The 20,111-nt window shown below is 40.3% G+C and overlaps 1 protein-coding gene and 1 long non-coding RNA gene across 15 annotated transcripts in view; both read left to right on the forward strand.

The window, feature by feature from the left end:
- Positions 1 to 1,714: 1,714 nt before the first annotated feature.
- LOC144901287 (uncharacterized) lies at positions 1,715 to 3,679 on the forward strand. Its single transcript, XR_013629452.1, has 3 exons — positions 1,715 to 1,929; positions 2,274 to 2,342; positions 3,398 to 3,679. It is a non-coding gene; the product is annotated as an uncharacterized LOC144901287 (long non-coding RNA).
- Positions 3,680 to 3,834: 155 nt separating this feature from the next.
- The window catches only part of LOC131125507 (sickle tail protein), a 44,889-nt gene continuing 28,612 nt past the window's right edge, over positions 3,835 to 20,111 (forward strand). For 5 of the 14 annotated variants that reach the window (XR_013629476.1, XR_013629474.1, XR_013629475.1 and 2 more), the window contains exons 1-2: positions 3,837 to 4,735; positions 15,061 to 15,356. Coding sequence is in view for 9 of the 14 variants with exons in the window: in XM_078794800.1 (XP_078650926.1) it covers positions 4,456 to 4,735; positions 15,061 to 15,356 (576 nt within the window). In the remaining 5 variants the exon portion in view is untranslated. Of the gene's footprint in view, positions 4,736 to 15,060; positions 15,357 to 17,283; positions 17,402 to 20,111 lie in introns of those variants that run through there. The other 9 variants (XM_078794796.1, XM_078794799.1, XM_078794798.1 and 6 more) reach the window with 6 other exon arrangements.

The raw sequence follows: 20,111 nt of genomic DNA on the forward strand, positions 1-20,111 counted from the left end.
CACAGTCAATAGAATACAATAAAAGTTACAACTTTGGGGGGAATATTCAAATGTTAAGTGGACTGAAGACCTCCATTTAGAACAGGATGTGAATAGATGTTATTATTATGTGAAGATGTTGAAAGCAGCATCGTGTTGGTTCTCTTAAGTCTGTGTATGATTTTATAGTCTATCAAAAAAGGACATTCTCCTTTTATATGAACAGAAAGGTCGAGAGAGATGACCAAGCTCACAGAAGTTCCACTGTGAGCTTGGTTTTTGGTTGAAGTATGAATCAATCATTGACAATTTAATTACTTTTGCAGTGTTTCATTAATGTCAGTGTTTCAATTATTCCCAATGAATATGTTATTTGTTTAATTTTAAGTACATGTATGCTACACAAACAAGTGTCAAGCTATCATTTTTCACAGCAATTAGTTGTGTATTCCAAAAACAACCCTGTCTTCTATGTCCCAAAGCCACTATCATTTGACTCTAAACACAAATGGCTTGAAGTTGCACATTCATTCCATGCTGTTATATCGCCATCTAGTGGCTGAAAAGCGTAGCTTCATTTCCAAACACAGTTTGCAACATCCCCTCCTTAACCATCAACCCATTTTCTATTCCGGTTGTGTGAGGAAAATCTGTGAATTTACACCCCGAAAACCGATTAAATGTAATTTACAATATCGTATGCACAAACTGTCCGAATAGCTGCTTTCTGCCCGCCAATTGTACATGTTTAACTGTTGGGGGTCGTGGACAGCATAACGGCTGAGAACAATAGACCATCTGTGGTGAAGAACAATTGTCATGTCATCCTAGCTTAGTCACTAAAGGGGAGGGGATGAGTCACGTGGGTGTGAAGGAAGATTGACAGAGTTAGCAAAAACACAACATGACTTCTTTTGCATTCTTAAAGGACATATTATAAGACGTATTATTAAGTCGTTTTTTTCTAGCGTTTGTACTATTACCGTTGCTCATAGGACTTGAACTTGTATTTCACTGTATTTCAAAAAGAAAACTGATACGCTGACTTACTTGAGTGTTAATATTTGTCTTGTTTCAGCAGCCAATCGCTGTTGCCAACACCTGAGTAAGAAACGTACCTATTGGCTGTGCTTAGAGGACATTAGCATATTATTTGCATACGATGTTGGAAGAGATGCGGCAGGAAAAAAAGCACAAGCTCTTGGAAGAGACAGAAGTGAGTAAAAACATCTTAATTATCCTTAGCACTACAAATAACCTTTGTTAATTAAAAATTGGCAATTACGACATAACAATAAAAGTTCACGTGACTTATTGATTTGTTGTGGGTCATTTTTTAGGTCAAATAACCAAATATTTTGGTTGTATCAACAATGTAAATCATGTAATCTCAACTCATTTTCAAAGCAGGTTAACTAATTATTTCAATTAATTTAAATTTAATTGTGAGTTGAATTTACTTGAGCTAATTAGTTAGACTAAATCAAAAGTGAGTTGAGATTACTTGAGTTCTATTGTTGATACAACAAAAATATGTTTATTTGACCTAATAAAGAAAGTACCCAAAACAAAGCAATAAGTCACGTGAACTTGATCTTTTAAGTTGGAGAAACTTAGTTGTGAGCTGAAATAATTTGCTAGATTTAGCCAAAATTTTAAGGCAGCAAGGTTAAAAAAAAAATTAAGTTGCGTGAACTTGGATTTTTTTACAGTGTGGGGTGTCTTGCAGAGATCTTTGTGTAACCCATGTCATGGCACGACACTAACAAGGAGCGGTCATATGACTTGGTCAGCTGACGTGAAGTCCCCTCCTGATTCGCTGTCGCTGCTGCCAGGAAACACTGAAGTGCCAGCAGGTGTAGGCAATCAGCGGCTCGTGCTGTGGCTGGTCAAAACAAGCGGCACACTTAAAACCCTTTTGGAAATCGACCTAAAGAAAACAACTTTTCGGTAAGCTTTTCCCTCTCACCGGTCACTACATAGGTATGTTGCACGAAAGTTGTTGCTAGCGTTAACTCTGAACTCCATTAAGGGACTTTGGGGTGTGAGGTTACGCCTGAGTGGCTAATTGAAAAGTCCTTCCATACCGTCCCTGTTGATTATGTGTATATATGTCTCAAAACTGCTAAACGTATTGCTATCCAGTAAAGTGTAATGAATGCCACATGATGAGTTGAACCGTTACTGAAACTATGAAGTGTAAATTAACTTTATAGCCACCTTGAACTGAAAATGTAATTGTTTGGAATGTGTTTACTGGTAAACTTTGACTGACATGTTTTTGGACTGTACAGGTCAGGTTTTTATAGACTGCTTTGGTTCTGCACCAAGCAAAGAACCCCCACAGAAGCGTCAACAAACTGGTAGGACTGTGTTTCCTTATGGTTCTGTGGATAGTGGACTAAAGGATCGAGGAACATTCCTCAAGAGTGGAGTTCCTCAATCCACCGTTACCCCCAGAGACTCAAAAAACTGTTATACCCAGCTACTTGACAAAAATTGCCTTTTGTTTGTCATTTTGTTCACCTTAGCTCCCCCCATTTACAATATATAATTTCACTGAAAAGCATCCCTGGTTCATTGATTCATTCACACCAGTTCAGACTCAAGAACTGTTTTCCTGCATTTAGTCAGATAGCCCATACACAGCCCTAAAATACTAATTGCTAAATACAAGGATGAAGAGTCTTGAACCAGTCATGATGTGCTATATATATCACTATATTGACACTTACTATGGTACCCATTATGTCATTGGATGCTCATATCACCTCGTATGTGACAAAAAAAACCTTAAACTATATTAGGAAAACAGGAAGTGAACAAATGTGACAGTTACTGATTGTAAAAGTACCAGATGGAGGGGTAGGATTTAATAAGCTTTGCTTCTTCCTACTCCTTTTGAACATGTGGAACTGGGAACTGATTATGTGATGCATTCAATTGTAATCTGATACATGTTCAAATGAAATAAAACCATTACCATAAAAGCTCTTCTTGAACCGTACAGTCCTGTAATGGAGTACTACCTACTCCTTTTGGACATGTGGAACTGGGAACTGATTATGTGATTCACTGATGCATGTTCAAATGAAATAAAACCATTAAAATAACCCCTGCGATACATTTGGCTCGCTCTAATACCCTTGCCTTGAGGAGTGTTCCTCATTTCTCAAGGAGTTTGGTTGAAGTCTCGGCTCCAAATAATAGTTCAAAGTTTGACATCTAAAAAGGACACAAGTGTCGCTTTATTGGTGGTGACAGTACAAGCTTAGTACCAGCCCTTTTGTGTTGAGGAACCTAGGGAACACTGAAAGACCATGCTGCATTGGTCTGGATCACGGTTAAACTTTTGTCCAAATTTGAATGTAGCGCTCATTTTCATGAAGATCTGTTTATGGTCTGTGCTGTGTTTCAGTAGAGATATGGCCTGGCGACGCTGGTCTCCCTCCAACTGCTGCTCTTCAGTCACTTCTTGTTCTCCTATCACCACGGCTGCAGCTGAGTTTTCGCTCTGTGTTTTTAAGCTTCCAGGCAATGGATCCCTCATTGCTGTGAATCCAAAAAGTGTTCCTAAATACGGTTATCAGCAAAGTTGGAAAAACATAAAAATGTCTATCAATATTGAAAAGTGTAGAAAATATAAGACGTCTACAATGCATCACAACATGAATAGTTCGATAACTTTTTGGAGTAGAGATCTTTTCGACTGGATACTGGTTTATAAGGAGTCTCTGGCTCATGCATACTGCCGACCCACATTGTGATCAGTAAGCACAATGTGTGAAGCATGCACTTGCTCTGGCGTGTACATTTCTGCGTTTTACATTTCTGTTACGACCAGAAATCAATTCAATCCATAAACATAGTCTAAACAGGCAAAACCCTGCAGTTATGCATCAACAGCATCTACTGCAAAGGCTGTCGGGGAGACGGTAACCTACTGGTTTTTATTCACATAGTGAATAGTCAAACACTCTAGATTGACGAGAAAGGGGTCATGAAGCCAGAAATAGTAGCTTGTACGACGTTGTGAATCGAGAGACTTGATTTATAGTGTCGCATTTACTGTCAACAGTCAGAAGAGCGCTGTAGAGAGAACACAGTGCGGGAGGGGGATTAAAGATTAAAGCGGGAAAGAGAGGACAGGGAGAAAAAGGAGACAACGTGTAGTGTGAGACGGATCTCTCCCAGAGGAGTTCAAGCTCTCAGAGGGAGTCGGCAGTAGAAGACGGTGGCAGCAGGAAAACAAACAGCTACACATTTTACATTTGGTGCTGGTGAACACCATCCTTCAATGTGAGGCAAGTGTGGGCGACGAGGGGACACAAATCGGGGGGAAAAAGCACCACTGGATTCAAGAAATTGATCTTTTTCTCTTCCAAGACATGAGCAAAGACAGGAGATCATAGCTGGAGACGAGAAGAATTGAAGAACCCTCAAGCAACCGGCCAGTTCTCTAACCCAGCAGGCAAGATGTCCAAGACATCGTCCCGTCTGGGTCGACCTGGATCAGCAGCATCCAAAAACTTCACCCCAAGAAAGGACCTGCAAGGTAACCGCTCATGCATGCTGCGCATCGGAGAGAGGCTGATGAGAGCTGGCAGCGAAGGAAACTTGGCCCAAAGGCCTTTTCCCACCTCCAGCCACAACCAAAACAAGGCTTCTGGATTAGGACAAGGACCTCATGGAGCAAGCAAAGTGGATGCTGTGGAGAACAAAGACCCGCAGCCTGCAGGGAATAATCGCAGTGAAGGTAAGATGCAAGTTAGTTGTGACAGGTCATATATAGATCATATATATCTATATCTGCTCTATCAATTCTAAGGATTTTATTTTACCCATCAACTAAATTAAACATAAGTTATTAAAGGTTTGGATCAAAACTTTAGCTGTCTGTATCCGTCCAGCTCCTATACACAGCACATATTGATGGGATACAGTAGCCTGTACACGCCCGGGACTCAAACCACGGTTCTCTGAATGACAGTCGTACCTTTCAACACACTGGCCAGTGGGACTCCTAAGGCGTCAGAGTGTGAGTGTGTAGTATACCTGCTGGCATCTGTTAGATTCACCCCGCAACCCTCTCTCTCACCGCTGTCACGGCACCAATGGAATCAAACACTGCTGGTCTCCCCCTGCACACCCTATGACTTGGGTAACTTGGGTTTTGGAAAGAAAGTTTATACTGGATTCAATTTTGATCCTTTCTTTCAAATTTGCAGTTACAGATGTTTTGGTCCTGCAGCCTTGGCTTATTCTAGAAATGTGACGAGTTCATTATTAAGATATATTTTAGTATATTACACACATTTGTAACACAAATCCATATAACACAAAGTTAATGTTTTGCTCAGAGATTGAAGCATAAACAGTACTGACCTGCTGTTGATAGTTTGGGGAATGTCATGGAGGGAAACCAGTTAAAGGTTTGACAAGATGAAAACAGGTGCTAGCATGATGATCGTTAGCATTTTAGCAAATTTACTTATAGCTAAAGGCAAATACACACGGCATGATGTAGGGACACTATAGGACTGCCTTATCACTTTTGGGACTTGGTGCTTTCTTGCTAGATGCTATGTTAACTCTTAGCATGTTAGCATTTTAGCTTATTTACTCATATCTAAAGGCAAATACACACACACACAGCATTATGCAGGGATGTTATAGGACAGCCTTGGCTCTTGAGGTTCTCTTGCTAAGTACTAGCATGTTAGCATTTTAGAAAATTTATTTATCTAAAGGCAAATACACACATGGCATGATGTAGGGACATGATAGGACTGTCTTAACACTTTTGGACTTGGTGCTTTCTTGCTAGATGCTACTATGCTAACTCTTAGCATGTTAGCGTTTCAGCTAATTTACTCATGTCTAAAGGCAAATACACACATAGCATTATGCAGGGATGTTATAGGCCTCGGTACTTGAGGTTCTCTTGCTCGGTGCTAGCATGATGATGTTAGCATTTTAGCAAATTTACTTATATCTAAAGGCAAATACACACATGGCATGATGTAGGGACACTAGGACTGCCTTAACCCTTTTGGGACTTGGTGCTTTCTTGCCAGATGCTACCATGCTAACTGTTGATGTACTATGTGTCAGATTACTATCGCTGTCCTGCTCCACTGAAAGACTGAGCAGATCATTCTTCCCCCATGGCATGCGGCTTTTCAACACAACACGGGGGGGGCAATAAAAACACAGGACTGGACTTATTATATTATGTATCTCTCATATTTATTCTATTTTCTCATTTTATTAGCTCTCCTATCTTGCCTTGTTTGCTTTCTTTATTTTAGTGATTACATTTGTAATCATTTCAACACTTTACGCATGGCGCAAGACAGGTCTATGAAATTAGAGCCCATAGCCTTTCAACTTTTTTTTTGCTGCTAATAGTCTGCCAACCACAAAACAGTGACCATTGTTAATACATTTTTGAAAACACTGGAGTGACGCTCAAAGTGGAGGACAACTATTTCATTTTTTTAAATTTTGCATTAGGCTCCCCTGACTGCATGTCACTGGTGTGTCCAAGGAGCGCTTTGAGACTTGATGACCACCTAATGACAAAATAGGAAATCCACATTGTTTCAATGTACTTCTCAGCCTTAGCAAGTGAATGTAAAGTGAGTATTTCCTGTGTACGTATATGAAGCAGTCAGCGTACCTAACATCTTACAAATATGCCTCCGTGAGTCAAACTCCCTGGAGGAAATGTGCGTGCTGTGTTCCGTGTGTGTGGGTGGAGGTTTGTTTGGGTGCACAAGTGCCTTCTCCAGCAACACTTTATAATTAGGTACCATGACTAAGTCATATGCTAATATGTTGCTACATGTCGCACTTTGGCAATGAAGTCAAGGGTGAAATGGGGTTGGAATGAAAGCTTGACATGTCCCGAGGCTAAGTGGTTATCAGGACTACATGAAGTTACTATATGAGGTGATGACCCATATAGTGGTGACCTTTCATGAAACTGCTCAATATGCATTCAAAATGGTCACCTAGTATTTGTTTGGAAACTCACGATAAAAAAAAAGCTCCCCTTTTGTTTTTTCTCCCATCTTTCATGAACAGAACTGGCATGTAAAAATGTTTGTGTACTTTTTATTTTCTGGGATGATGGACTTTCACCTTCAAAGTGTATTCTCCAACACATGGTCATGGGTGGAAGCATGGATGGAACCAGCAAACGTCCGGTGGGGAGACAACCGCTCCCCCTCATGAGGCATACTGCCTGACACCATACAGGTGTGGCAAAGCGAGATGCAGATTAGACAGTTCGTTTATTGTACAGTTTGTCATCGACTGGCCACAATAAAAGGCCACTCTACAATGTGCAGTTTTACTGGATTAGCAACAGGAAATGAGCTGACACTTACCTTCAAAGCTTCAGCATAGGACTAAATAGAATTCCAGCTGATTTTCCATCCCCTTTCTGCAACTAAAAGTGTAGCCATACGAATGGAGTATTATGTCATTCTCCATATGTCCCCTACAAAGAGGAAATGTGAAAGTAGTGGCTATTTTCAGTGCTATCAACCTGAATCAGCCACTCTGCAGGATGTGGACTTAAACAGTGTCCACTGTAAATACACTGTTCTCCAGTTGAGGCCGTAAAGCTCCCAGGAAAGGTCTCCGCTGAGCCCCTGTCCACTGTGCGGTTGAGCCGCAAGCAATTGGCATCACAGCACATTTCACTGATGAAGACTAAAAAGTTCTCCTCCCAAGTCCAAAACTGTCTTCGCTTCAACGGCAATATTTGCTGGATTTTACGAGCGCTCGTTATCTTCATCTAGTGTGGGTCGTGGTTTTTCATCGTGACACGTCACTCATGCATGAAGGGACATGGAGGTGGATTGGTTTAATTTCGTAGCAGTGCGGAGATGGCGTACACGCAGCATATGTTCTGTCTAACTTTTACATTGAATCTGACAAGCACTGAGGAATGACCCTGATACAGATACTCGCTGTGTTGCATTTGTGTTGCTATGGTAGCCGCTATCTGACGTTAGTATCAATTCAATACACAATTGATCCTCGCACATTCACGATTCAGTATTTACGGCCTTTAGATGTGCATATTTTTTGTCAAACTGTAATAATTTATAAATGCATGATAATACTGGTAAATACTTTTTTATATTCAGTATAGTTATTCCATACTCCATTCACTGTGCAATATTAAGCTCTAAGTGCAATATATTAAGTTCTAAGTACTTGTTTGCCATCATCGAATGTGCCACACACCCCAAGCGGTGGTGAGGCCAAGCACCAGAGCGGTAGACCAACTGACGGACCCCACCAGCCACGGGGGGGGGGGGGGTCCGCTCCAAAAGGCCTAACCTGTATGTGGTGTATGTACATGGTAGGGATGTACAGTATATGAGCTATCAATGTAATTAAAAGTGGACAGCTGAGCTATGGGGGCGGTACCATGCTTGCACAGTTCCCCCGCCAAGTCCTACGTGTCTATAGTGTGGTTAAAACTGAAGATTGAGGCATGCCGTGAGCAAAGGAGCAGCCTTTGGTCATGATTAGTGTTTTTTATCGATGTGCTTTATTAGGCTATTTAATAGGCTATTTGTTTTTAAGCAAGGGACAACACAAACATCAAAGCAGTTGACATACAGATTGCTTTTTATAAGAAAGTCTTCTAAAAAACTGCAGTAAAAAGATCTGTTGTGAATCCCAGCAGGAGGATGCTTTACTTGTTAGTGATTTGATCTGACAGCAGTAGTCCAATTTCACTTGAGACATCTTTCCATCCCTCGCTCCTGCTTACAGCCCATAAGATGTTTTTTTTTTTTTTTCTCTCTTTTGTCTTTTAGTCCATATCTGCTGCACTCCACATGACTGAGCAATGAGTGCCCTGGGAAACAGCTGCTTGGTCTGCAAACATCTTGCATCTTATTCTGATCATCCATGCTACACATTCAGCCACACGTCTTGGCGAATAAAACTCACCGCGCAATTTCTTATTTTTAATCACGCCCACAGTGTAGCTATTTTTTGCATGTTTCTGGTACTATTATGTCATGTGTTGCTAAAACGGATAAGGTGGTCATGTGAGGTTGCAGATTCTCAAGCACAAGAAAACAGGAAAGCAGGAAGTGAACAAATGTGACAGTTACTGATTGTAAAAGTACCAGATGGAGGGGTAGGATTTAATAAGCTTTGCTTCTTCCTACTTCTTTTGGACATGTGGAACTGGGAACTGATTATGTGATGCACTCAATTGTAATCTGATGCATGTTCAAATGAAATAATACCATTACCATTACTATACCTCAGTGCCAAACAATCAATTAAGCACTGAAATGAGACACAGATAGCTACTTAATTTTTCTGTCCGGTTACTGCAGTTTACGTCAGCACCGTTGCCATTATGGTACAGTGTTTCAGTACACATGCCCAGTTCTCAGAACTGGGAACTGATTATGTAATGCACTCAATTGTAATCTGATGTATGTTCAAATGAAATAAAACCATTACCATAGCCATAACCAAATCCAGTGGATCCATGCACATTTGGGATTAATTTATAACCACCCTGCAAATTCAGATTTTTTTTTTTCTTCTATGCATGAGGATGTTTATCCACAGAAAACACTTCTTACTTACCCTAGATGGGTAATAAGAATAAAAAATAGGTGATAAGTCAAATTTACAGCCCCTCCATATGTACCACAATATTTACATAATGATGTACATAATGATGTACATAATTACACAATGATATTTTCTCTGTTAATTTGAAAGCTCCTTGAACACAACATAGTTGTGTTCTGTCCCTCAGATTCCATCTGCTCATGGGTCACTGCATTATCATTCATTCGTGGTGAGTAGCTATACACAAACATCCATCAGTGGAATCGGCCGATACAGTGGAATGGGGGGGGATAAAATCAGATTAAAATTTCACTAATGATCGGAAAACGTAACTTCCACAAAAAGCGGGGACTTACTATCTTATTAGTAGCAACTTGTCAACTTTTTGTCAGTGGCCCATAATAAATGAGCCCAAGGCCTCGCTTGTCCACCCTTGTCCTAAAACAGGGGTTGGCAGGCTTTACCATCATAGGAGCCATTGCGCTTCCTCTTTCAGTTAAATACAATAAATAAATAGCCCGTAGCCGCAAAACATGACGCAGTTTATAAGCTTTGTAAAGTTGTAATCAACCAACAGAAGTGCATAGCCATAGCCAGGCATAGCCAACTGTAACATAAAAGAAACATTAGCGTTATGTGTTTTGGAATATTGTTCACGCTGCTCTGAATGAAATCAATTTGTCTACTTGTATTTTGTCATTCTATTCATCTTGTTCCTGACGCAGTCTTTGTAGAGAGAGGTGTTCATTCATTTTCTCAATGGTTTTTCACAGCTGTAATTTTAATTTTTTAATTTTAACTGAATATCTGAAATATAAAGGTTGTTCTCATAGTTTTTTTAGTGTCTACATGAGGAAAATGTAAACACTACAATTATAACCATGGTGCAGTGTGGGGGCACGGGTGATGCCCACTCTGGGCCTTTGTAGGGGGAATCACAACCAAATATAATAAATAATTACTACTAATAATGATAATTATAATCGATAATACAAACCAGTTTTGTTCCTAGAGGGGACATAAGTGCAGTTTTATCTTAAATTGGTATCATACCCAGTGTACAAACGAAGGACCTATGCCAGTTGGGACGATGTAGCGTCTGATGTTGGTGGGCGTGTTTCCTCTCTCAACGCTTCTTAATCATTTTCACTTGCATGGTTTCTTTTATGCACTGCGGCTTGGGGGACGTAATGAAGTGTAAAAACAACTCATAAGTGATGTTACTTTTCATCAGTGAATTTTAGGCCGACACATGCTGTAACTAACTTTCAAGAGTCTTGTGTTCACGGATTAAAATTAGATTTGAAATCGATTTACCGTATGAACGGCGCAAACCAGGGACGACCTGTATTACAGAAAAGTAATTTCATTTTCATGAAAGAAGTCAGGATATCCAATTCACCGATTATTAGTAACGGCAATCAGTGAAGGAATTTTGAAGGACTTTATGTTGCACAAAGAAAAGTACTTGTTATTCCTTACACAACCCTACTACATGTTTGCTTTGTTACATGAAAAGATTCCTTTGCAATATACCATGAGACCATAGTAAAAACACGCCCTTTTAATTGTACATTATCAGCAAATTAGCGGGCTAATTTTTCGAGTGGCTGTCCACATTGTGAGCCACATTCCCACAGAATGCAATGAACAGCTACCATTTCCCCCCAGGCCTCCACTGAACTAAATCAATCGGATCGGCTTTGTCAAGTAGGACTGAGAGAGAGAGAGACTGAGAGAGAGAGAGGGAGAGAGAGAGAGCAATAGTGTGTAAATGTGATGGTAGGTACGAGATCAATATTGTTAATTATCTTGTTATCCAAAGCAATAAGCCATTTGTGCTTTAACTAAAAACATGATGGATAGACGGCTAACACCACCTATTTCAACTATGACTTGAAAAAAAACCTGTAGAAACGTCAACAAGGTTCCATTTCCATAACGCCACCTGAATATTAAGGGGCAAATTTCCCAAATATTTTCCTGAAAGATCCAAAACATGCACAATGTAAATTCTTGCAAATTTTCAGCTGGGTTGCGGACAGTGGGATTCAGACATCCAGGATAGATGACTAAGCTGAGCTCAACTAGCCAACCAAACCAAGAGCATCTAGGCTTAATTGGTCACAAACAGGATGATCAGACACGGATTAATGAAGCCAGGTGAAACTATTCAGTACGCATATGCAGCTTCTTATATAAACCTTGCGATGCATCACAGAGTGATGGACAGCAGATCCAGAGTCCAGAGATTGGACAGCAGTATACCTTTCCCTAACACAAGCCCAAATTCTAATAGAGATTTACAAGGAGGCAAAAATTCTAAAGGTGAGGCCTCGGTGTCCCACATCCAGTGTTTTTTCTGTGCATAAGCCTTCTCCTCTGATTTTGGATCAACATTTGCAATAAGGGGCGGCACGGCGGTCTAGTAGTTAGCGCGCAGACCTCACAGCTAGGAGATCAGGGTTCAATTCCCACCCTCGGCCATCTCTGTGTGGAGTTTGCATGTTCTCCCCGTGCACGCGTGGGTTTTCTCCGGGTACTCCGGTTTCCTCCCACATTCCAAAAACATGCTAGGTTAATTGTCCATAGGTATGAATGTGAGTGTGAATGGTTGTTTGTCTATATGTGCCCTGTGATTGGCTGGCGACCAGTCCAGGGTGTACCCCGCCTCTCGCCCGAAGACAGCTGGGATAGGCTCCAGCACCACCCGCGACCCTCGTGAGGAAAATGCGGTAGAAAATGAATGAATGAATGAATGATTTGCAATAAAAATGCAATTTATTTTCCAAACTACTTGACCAAAACAGACATTACGTCCTCTTGGAAGGCAAGTTCTAACAATAAAAGAATAGAGAACAGGCTGAATAGGTGTAAGATATGCTAACACAATTCTTATTCAGCTACACCAAAATAAACATGAACAGAAAAGGTATGTCCACTGTTTATGTAACATAAACACTTTTTTCATGTATGGATTGAGTAAGGAAATCAAACAATGCACAACGATGAGCCAATTCAAGAAACAATACAAGCAGTTGATGTTTGCTAAATACAAGGATGAAGAGTCTTGAACCAGTCATGATGTGCTATATATATCACTATATTGACACTTACTATGGTACACATTATGTCATTGGATGGTCATATCACCTCCTACTTCGGTACAACATAAACTATATTAGGAAAGCAGGAAGTGAACAAATGTAACAGTTACTGATTGTAAAAGTACCAGATGGAGGGGTAGGATTTAATAAGCTTTGCTTCTTTCTACTCCTTTTGGACATGTAGAACTGGGAACTGATTATGTGATGCATTCAATTGTAATCTGATGCATGTTCAAATGAAATAAAACCATTACCATTTATAAGTCGCTCTGGAGTATAAGTCGCAGGAACAGCCAACCTATGAAAAAGGTGACTTGTGACTTATGGTCCGGAAAATACGGTAATTTGATTAGTTCCAGTTCCAAAACCCCCACCCCTATTTCTTGAATTACCACTAACTAACAAGTTAAATACACACTCATCTCAACGAAGAACTATTAAAAAAGCAAAGCAAACCCTGCGGCTCTTTTTTTTTTCCAGTTTTTAGAAATAAAATGAACCAAGAAGAATTTATCAAGGTTTGCAGGTGTGAAAGTCAAACAAGGAAATATAGAAAACAAAGTGAGGTCGGAGATGGAATACTGAAATACTGAATTTGGTTTCTAATGTGTATTAAGGTGAGATTTGTTGACGTGAGAACATCAGAGACAAGATCTCAGTGTTTGACCTTTATAGCAAAGCATTGAACGTGACAAGACACTCATGAGAAGTCTCTCCCGAGCACATCACACACTGCTGGCGCTGGATTTCTGTTTTCAAATGTCACAGCTGCCCACAATGTTGGTATGGAAATGTAGTGTTTGTTTGTGCGGAAATTCTGCAGTACTCATTTATGCTTGAGGTATTTTGACATACATAGACTCAACATGGGCATGAAGTATTGATTTATATGAACCGTTTGTTTGCAGGGTGGAAGGAATTATTCAACTAATTATTCAGTAATTAAAGGGGACCTGTTATGATGCTGGGTGGCATGGCGGTCGAGTGGTTAGCACGCAGACCTCACAGCTAGGAGACCAGGGTTCAATTCCACCCTCGGCCATCTCTGTAGTTTGCATGTTCTCCCTGTGCATGCGTGGGTTTTCTCCGGGTACTCCGGTTTCCTCCCACATTCCAAAAACATGCTAGGTTAATTGGCGACTCCAAATTGTCCCTAGGTATGAATGTGAGTGTGAATGGTTGTTTGTCTATATGTGCCCTGTGATTGGCTGGCAACCAGTCCAGGGTGTACCCCGCCTCTCGCCCGAAGACAGCTGGGATAGGCTCAAGCACCCCCGCGACCCTCGTGAGGAAAAGCGGTAGAAAATGAATGAATGTTATGATGCTACACGCCACAACCAGCATACAAAGCTTTATAGGTCTTCCAGAATCTGCACCTATCCAGGTGTATTTCTTTGGATTTCGGTACCGTCAGAGCGTCCCGTAGCAGCAATCTCTTGGGAGAACTTGTTTTCACAACACAACCTTGGTTAGCCATCAGGGGGACATCGAATTCCAGATAAAGGCACAGATCAAATCTGGATCGGGCAGCCACATTCCAAAAGACCGGACCACCTAAGTGTCCACTCTGGTCTCCCAATCGATCCGACTGCCTTTGCAAAGCCAAAATCTTCTCCAAGATGGCATCCTTGTTGTGATCGGCAGTCACAGTCCGACTGTGAACGGCTTTGGTCCCCCAGCTGTGGTCCAACTCCATCCGCTGCCCTTATTGTTTCCCTGCAGTTGGGTCCACCAAGCCTCGGTCGCATAGCCAGACAGTGACAACCTTTAATTCACGGTGACTGGTAATTACTTCTCATTCCAAACATACGGAGGCAACCGTTAAAAGTACTTTCAAGTGGCACAGCTCTACTAACAGCTGAAGAACTGAAGATGATTGAACTTTCAGTGCCCTGAAGAGTGCGTTCAATCAGTGCTAGACTGAGTGAGAAAGCCTTGAAGGCTGACACTGAACTTGCTGGGGATGTAGATATTCTAAGGCGAGAAAACACACTTTCTTCTTCTTGTGTTAATGCTTTTTTTTTTTTTTGCAGTGCCCCCTTTTTTTGGAGATGAAATTACGCCCTCCAGGTTGAGAACCACTGTCTTAATGTGCGAAAAATATATTAGTTTTTGTCTTAAATGCAAAGTCTTTTTTTGTTTCTTTTGCTAATTCATTTCATAAATATAAATTAGAATGTGTGAAGATAAATGTCTTACACAGTAATCTCTTATTTATCGCAGATAATTATTTCAATTGCCTTGTGTCTTAGGTCTCTTCACCATGACAGTCAGGTACAGCATCCACAATACCCTTGCTTTAAATTTACTACTTTTTCCCCCCTCATCCATTATTCATGTCTTTTTCCAGTGCCATCCGTTGCCCCCGCCGCTTCAGCTGCACATGGTGAATCTGAGCATCAGCTACCCAAGAAACGTCACACCGACAACCACTTGATGTATAATCTTCGTGGGGTTCCCAGCTCTCCCATCACGTTACCTCGAAGCTACGCTGCTGCCAGCAGTCGGGAGAGTGAGCTGGAGAACCTGCTGATGCAGCACTCCGAGGTGGAGCGGAAGAAGGAAGTGTTTCTGGATCACCTGAGACAGAAGTACCCACATCACGCCGACATTATCATCGGACACCAGGAACGCATGAAGGAGCAGGTAAAAGGCTATTTTTGTCTTATTTCATGAAGTCGTCGTAAAACGGGCATGCTACGTACACAGACAGTGGCAGACAGAACATTAGGTACACCTGCATCAACATTTTATCACACCACATTATATACATAAGCGTGCTAAAATATTACACCCCTGTCAATACGTTGCAGTATGCGCCTTGCAATCTTAAACTTGTTTCATAATGTACACGGTGCATTTGACAAGACAGCAGGCACGATCGAGCATCAGTCACTGATGGTGGGTGTTTTTTTTCGTCTGAAAAAATAATATAAAAATATAATATAATATAAATAAAATATATAAATAAAATATATAAATAAAATATATAAATAAAATATATAAAAACAATATAAATAAAATATATAAATAAAATAATGTAAAAATTGCGCCTTGCGATCTTAAACTTGTTTCATAATGTACACGGTGCATTTGACAAGACAGCAGGCACGATCGAGCATCAGTCACTGATGGTGGGTGTTTTTTTTCGTCTGAAAAAATAATATAAAAATATAATATAATATAAATGAAATATATAAATAAAACAATATAAATAAAATATATCAATAAAACAATATAAATAAAATATATCAATAAAAGAATGTAAAAATAATATAAATAAAATATATAAATAAAATATATAAATAAAATAATGTAAAAATACTATAAATCAAATATGTAAATAAAATATAAAAATTATATAAATAAAATGTGTAAAATAACACATATGCAGTACACATATAAACAATAAATATAACAACTTTTCATCAAGCCATGTCAATTCCAGACTTAAAATAATGCAGATATAAGCCCCACCCATTTCCTGTTAAACTACAACAATTTCCGGTTTATGCCCCACCCACTCACTGTAATAATAGTTTATATCATTAAGATGGGCGAACAGATAGACATTGTGGTATACAGTAGATACAGTGCTGTACTGGATCATCTCTAATGAAAAATGACCAACTATTTTTGTCACCTACAGGATCACACAAAACTAAGAAGCGCGATTTAAATACTCAATCATTATCATTACCTTCTATTATTCTTGAATGCCATTCCAATGACGCGTGTGCTGCTGTCACTGCTCAGACATGCTGGAAGCTGCAATTTTGTCGCGCCAGTGTGGGGAATTATGACCGTTGTGCTCGTCGAACTGGTAACGCCAGCATTATTTGCTGAGGTGGAGGTTTGTTTTAAGAGGTGATGCAGCTCATTCAGACACACAACTTACACAAACACACCATTGTTCAGGCACAGGCTGCCGGAGACGGAGAGAAAATAAACATTTAAACTTCATCTTGGGCTAGCTTTCTGTTATTATCACTGTCGTTTTTGACCTGTGTCAAAATCTCTTCATTGCAATGATTTAACATACGATTAGTTTGACAAACATCAACTGCTTGTATCGTTTCTTGAATTGGCTCGTTGTTGTGCATTGTTTGAGGGTCACAACCTCAAACAATTAAGTTAACACCTCACTGTACAGTCTTTTAGGGGGAACTCTCATTGATTCAAGTTGCAAGCATAATTATTCAAAGGTTATTATATTAAGACAACTTTGTTTTATTGCCCCACTTTCCTCAAGGCTTTTAACCTTTATTTCTTTATTACATGTTTATTTAGGTGTAATATATATTTAAACATTTCTTATAATATAGTCATAATAAAACCTAGGTAAAAGTATTGAATTATTTTTCTTCTATTATCTTATATAACTTTATAACTGACTCGCTGGATGTGACATTTTTAACATGCCATAACGTGGAGAATTCTGACGGTTGTGCTCGTCAGACTGGTCCAGTCAGCATAATTTGCAGAGGTGGAGTGTTGTTGTACAAGGGAGGAGGTGGGGGGGGGTTTCACCAGGGGGAGGTGTGGTTTATTAGGAAGGAGGTGTGGTTTACCAGTGCATCTTTTTTGGACACACATAATCCACTGTAACACGATGGGAGGCAATGTGAGGCAGAAGCTGAAAGTGGAAGCTAAAAGTTGAAAATGATGTCACATTGCGGGAGCTTCAACAGGTAAGAGTTTGAAATGAGAGTTTTGGATAACTTTTTAGTGGAATGTGTCAATGCTACCGTTGAGCTGTTTTTTATGTCGGACATGTTGAAGAAGTCCACGTGTGTTTTGGCTATTTTGGAACTGAGGTGATTGAATTGAGTTGTTTGCATGCGTCCTATAAAGTTTTGGGCTTGACTTGAGCTCATCAAGTCTCTGCAAAGTACTGCTTAGGAAACATTGGGAGTGCTGGTCATGTGACTATTCCAGGAAATGTCAACATTTATTAGAAAGTCTGGTCTTCCCACCACAATGTCTGGTCTGCTCAAAATGAAAACCTGGAATGTCTAATTTTGATACCGTGTTGATTAGAAAACGTCCTAAATCAGTTGTGTCCATGGCTTTCCATCTTTTTTTTTATTAATTGTATTTTTTAAGTCAACAAGAAAATATAACAGCAAAAAAAAAGTAAAAATCTGCAGTAATTTAGTCAAAATAGTAAGACAAAAAAGCTTTACTCTAATGAGTGTCATAATTTTACAAAAAGAACATAATATGAGCAAAAATAATATAATTAGTTGAAATTCATTCATTCATTTTCTACCGCTTTTCCTCACGAGGGTCGCGGGGGTGCTGGAGCCTATCCCAGCCGTCTTCGGGTGAGAAGCGTTGTACACCCTGGACTTGTGGCCAGCCAATCACAAGGCACATATAGACAAACAACCATTCACACTCACATTCATACCTATGGACAATTTGGAGTGGCCAATTAACCTAGCATGTTTTTGGAATGTGGGAGGAAACCGGAGTACCCGGAGAAAACCCACGCATGCACGGGGAGAACATGCAAACTCCACACAGAGATGGCCGAGGGTGGAATTGAACCCTGGTCTCCTAGCTGTGAAGACAAAAAAAGAATAAGCAATTTATTGCAAAGAAGCATTAAAGTGAAATAGACTGATCAAAGGTTTAAGACCATAAGCAAGCAAACAAACAAACCTGAAATCCCCTTAAAATAAAAATAACATTTTCAAGAAAGGACTTGGTAATGAGTTGTTATGAGTTGCCACCTCAACATGGCTTTGGGCATGCCTGATTCCTTTGTTTCCAGGAGGCGAAGATGACTTCATGGAGGGCATCCACTGTCTGGAAATTATGTCCATTTTTATAAACTTCCTTTGCTATCCATCCCCAAATGTTCTCCATTGGATTTAAATCAGGGACATGCAGTGTGGTCCAATAAAGTCAGGTTGTTCTTGTGGAAGAAGTCCTTGCCAGTCGAGTGTTGTCCTGGTCGTTACCACGCAGATACAGAGGGCCTCCAGTCACAAAGGTTGCCCTCTGGAACATCTCCACATATCCAACTGCCGTTTGACGCCCCTGCATAACTCCATTGTCCATATCTCCTTGTCCTGCCAGTAACGTTGGAAGCCATCAGGACCATCAAGGTTACATTTTTTTCTCTTCAGAGAATAAAACTTTTTTCCACTTTTGGAAGAACCATGTGACTTTGTCCCATGATTGGTACGCTCCTGCAATTTCCAAACGGGCAATTTGGTGGCTTTGAAGGAGACGAGGACTTTAAAGACGTATTTTCTTCTTAAAGCTCTTCCCTCACAGACGGCCTCTGATGCTTATTGGACTGCGCTCGGCACCAATAATGACCTTTTTTTTTTAGCTGGAGGATTGCCCCATGTGTTGACGGACAGCCAATTGGATCGTCCGGCTCAGGACCACTGACATTTTGGGGTGTCTACCACTTGACATCTTTGTTCCATATAAGAAGTTTAAAACTGCTCAGCACCGATGTTGCGATGCGAGATGCTCAACAACCCGACCGTGCTTAAAGCCGAAATGCCTTTTTTCCTTTTCCGTCATGACATCATACCAATGTGAATACCTGACAGAAAATGACACTGAATCCACGTTTTAAACGTTTGATGAGCTGATGAACAGCCTATTTCACTTTGATATGCTTGTTTGCAATAAATTGCTCATTAAACAAATGTTTAGCATGGGAGTTTGCCCAACCAGTCTTAGCGAAGGCATTCGACGGAGTAACCTGAAGAATCATAGCGGTTGTTCTGTTCTGTTGTTTTTTGTGTACCGGCAGAATAGCATCCTTTTTCAAAATACATTTTTACTGTACTTTGAATGCAAATGCTTCTTGTATTGGGGGTCATCAATGAAAGGATGACTGCCAAGGCCAGAAATCGAGGTGGGTTTCCACCAGTCTCTTGTACTCTCCATATGCTTCCTTCTTTGCTGTCTTAAACCTTAAACTAACTTGCAGTATAACGTGCTGGCATCACTGCTGTTTTGATGAAAGATCCATCCATCCATCCATCCATCCGGATCGTTGCAGGAACGACTCCCATTCATTTGCTAAAAAGTTTTTTAGGTTTTTTTTGTATGCATTATAACTCTGCTCCAAATGCCCACACGTTATCTCACCCATTTTCTTTCACGTCAGGCACCCATCTTCGTGTTTTTGTCCCAAGTTCTAAATGCCGGTACAACAAACTTTTATCCAAACATGAAGCATGAAGCCCTGCGCTTCAAGCCAAAACATGCAACTGCGGCATGCAATCACGTTGTTTGTGTCATCTCATGTGACAGCTGTCTAGTATTTGATTAAGAAATGTCTTGGCAGGTATTGAAGCGTGTGTCGGGTTTAAGTGATGGGTGCATATCTTAACCGTGACTGGGGGTTAAATATCAAAGATTTCTCTT

Source organism: Doryrhamphus excisus, linkage group LG11 (assembly GCF_037039965.1).
Source record: "Doryrhamphus excisus strain RoL-2023G ecotype Guam linkage group LG11, RoL_Dexc_Guam_v1.1, whole genome shotgun sequence".
In the NCBI taxonomy this organism is placed as follows: domain Eukaryota; kingdom Metazoa; phylum Chordata; class Actinopteri; order Syngnathiformes; family Syngnathidae; genus Doryrhamphus; species Doryrhamphus excisus.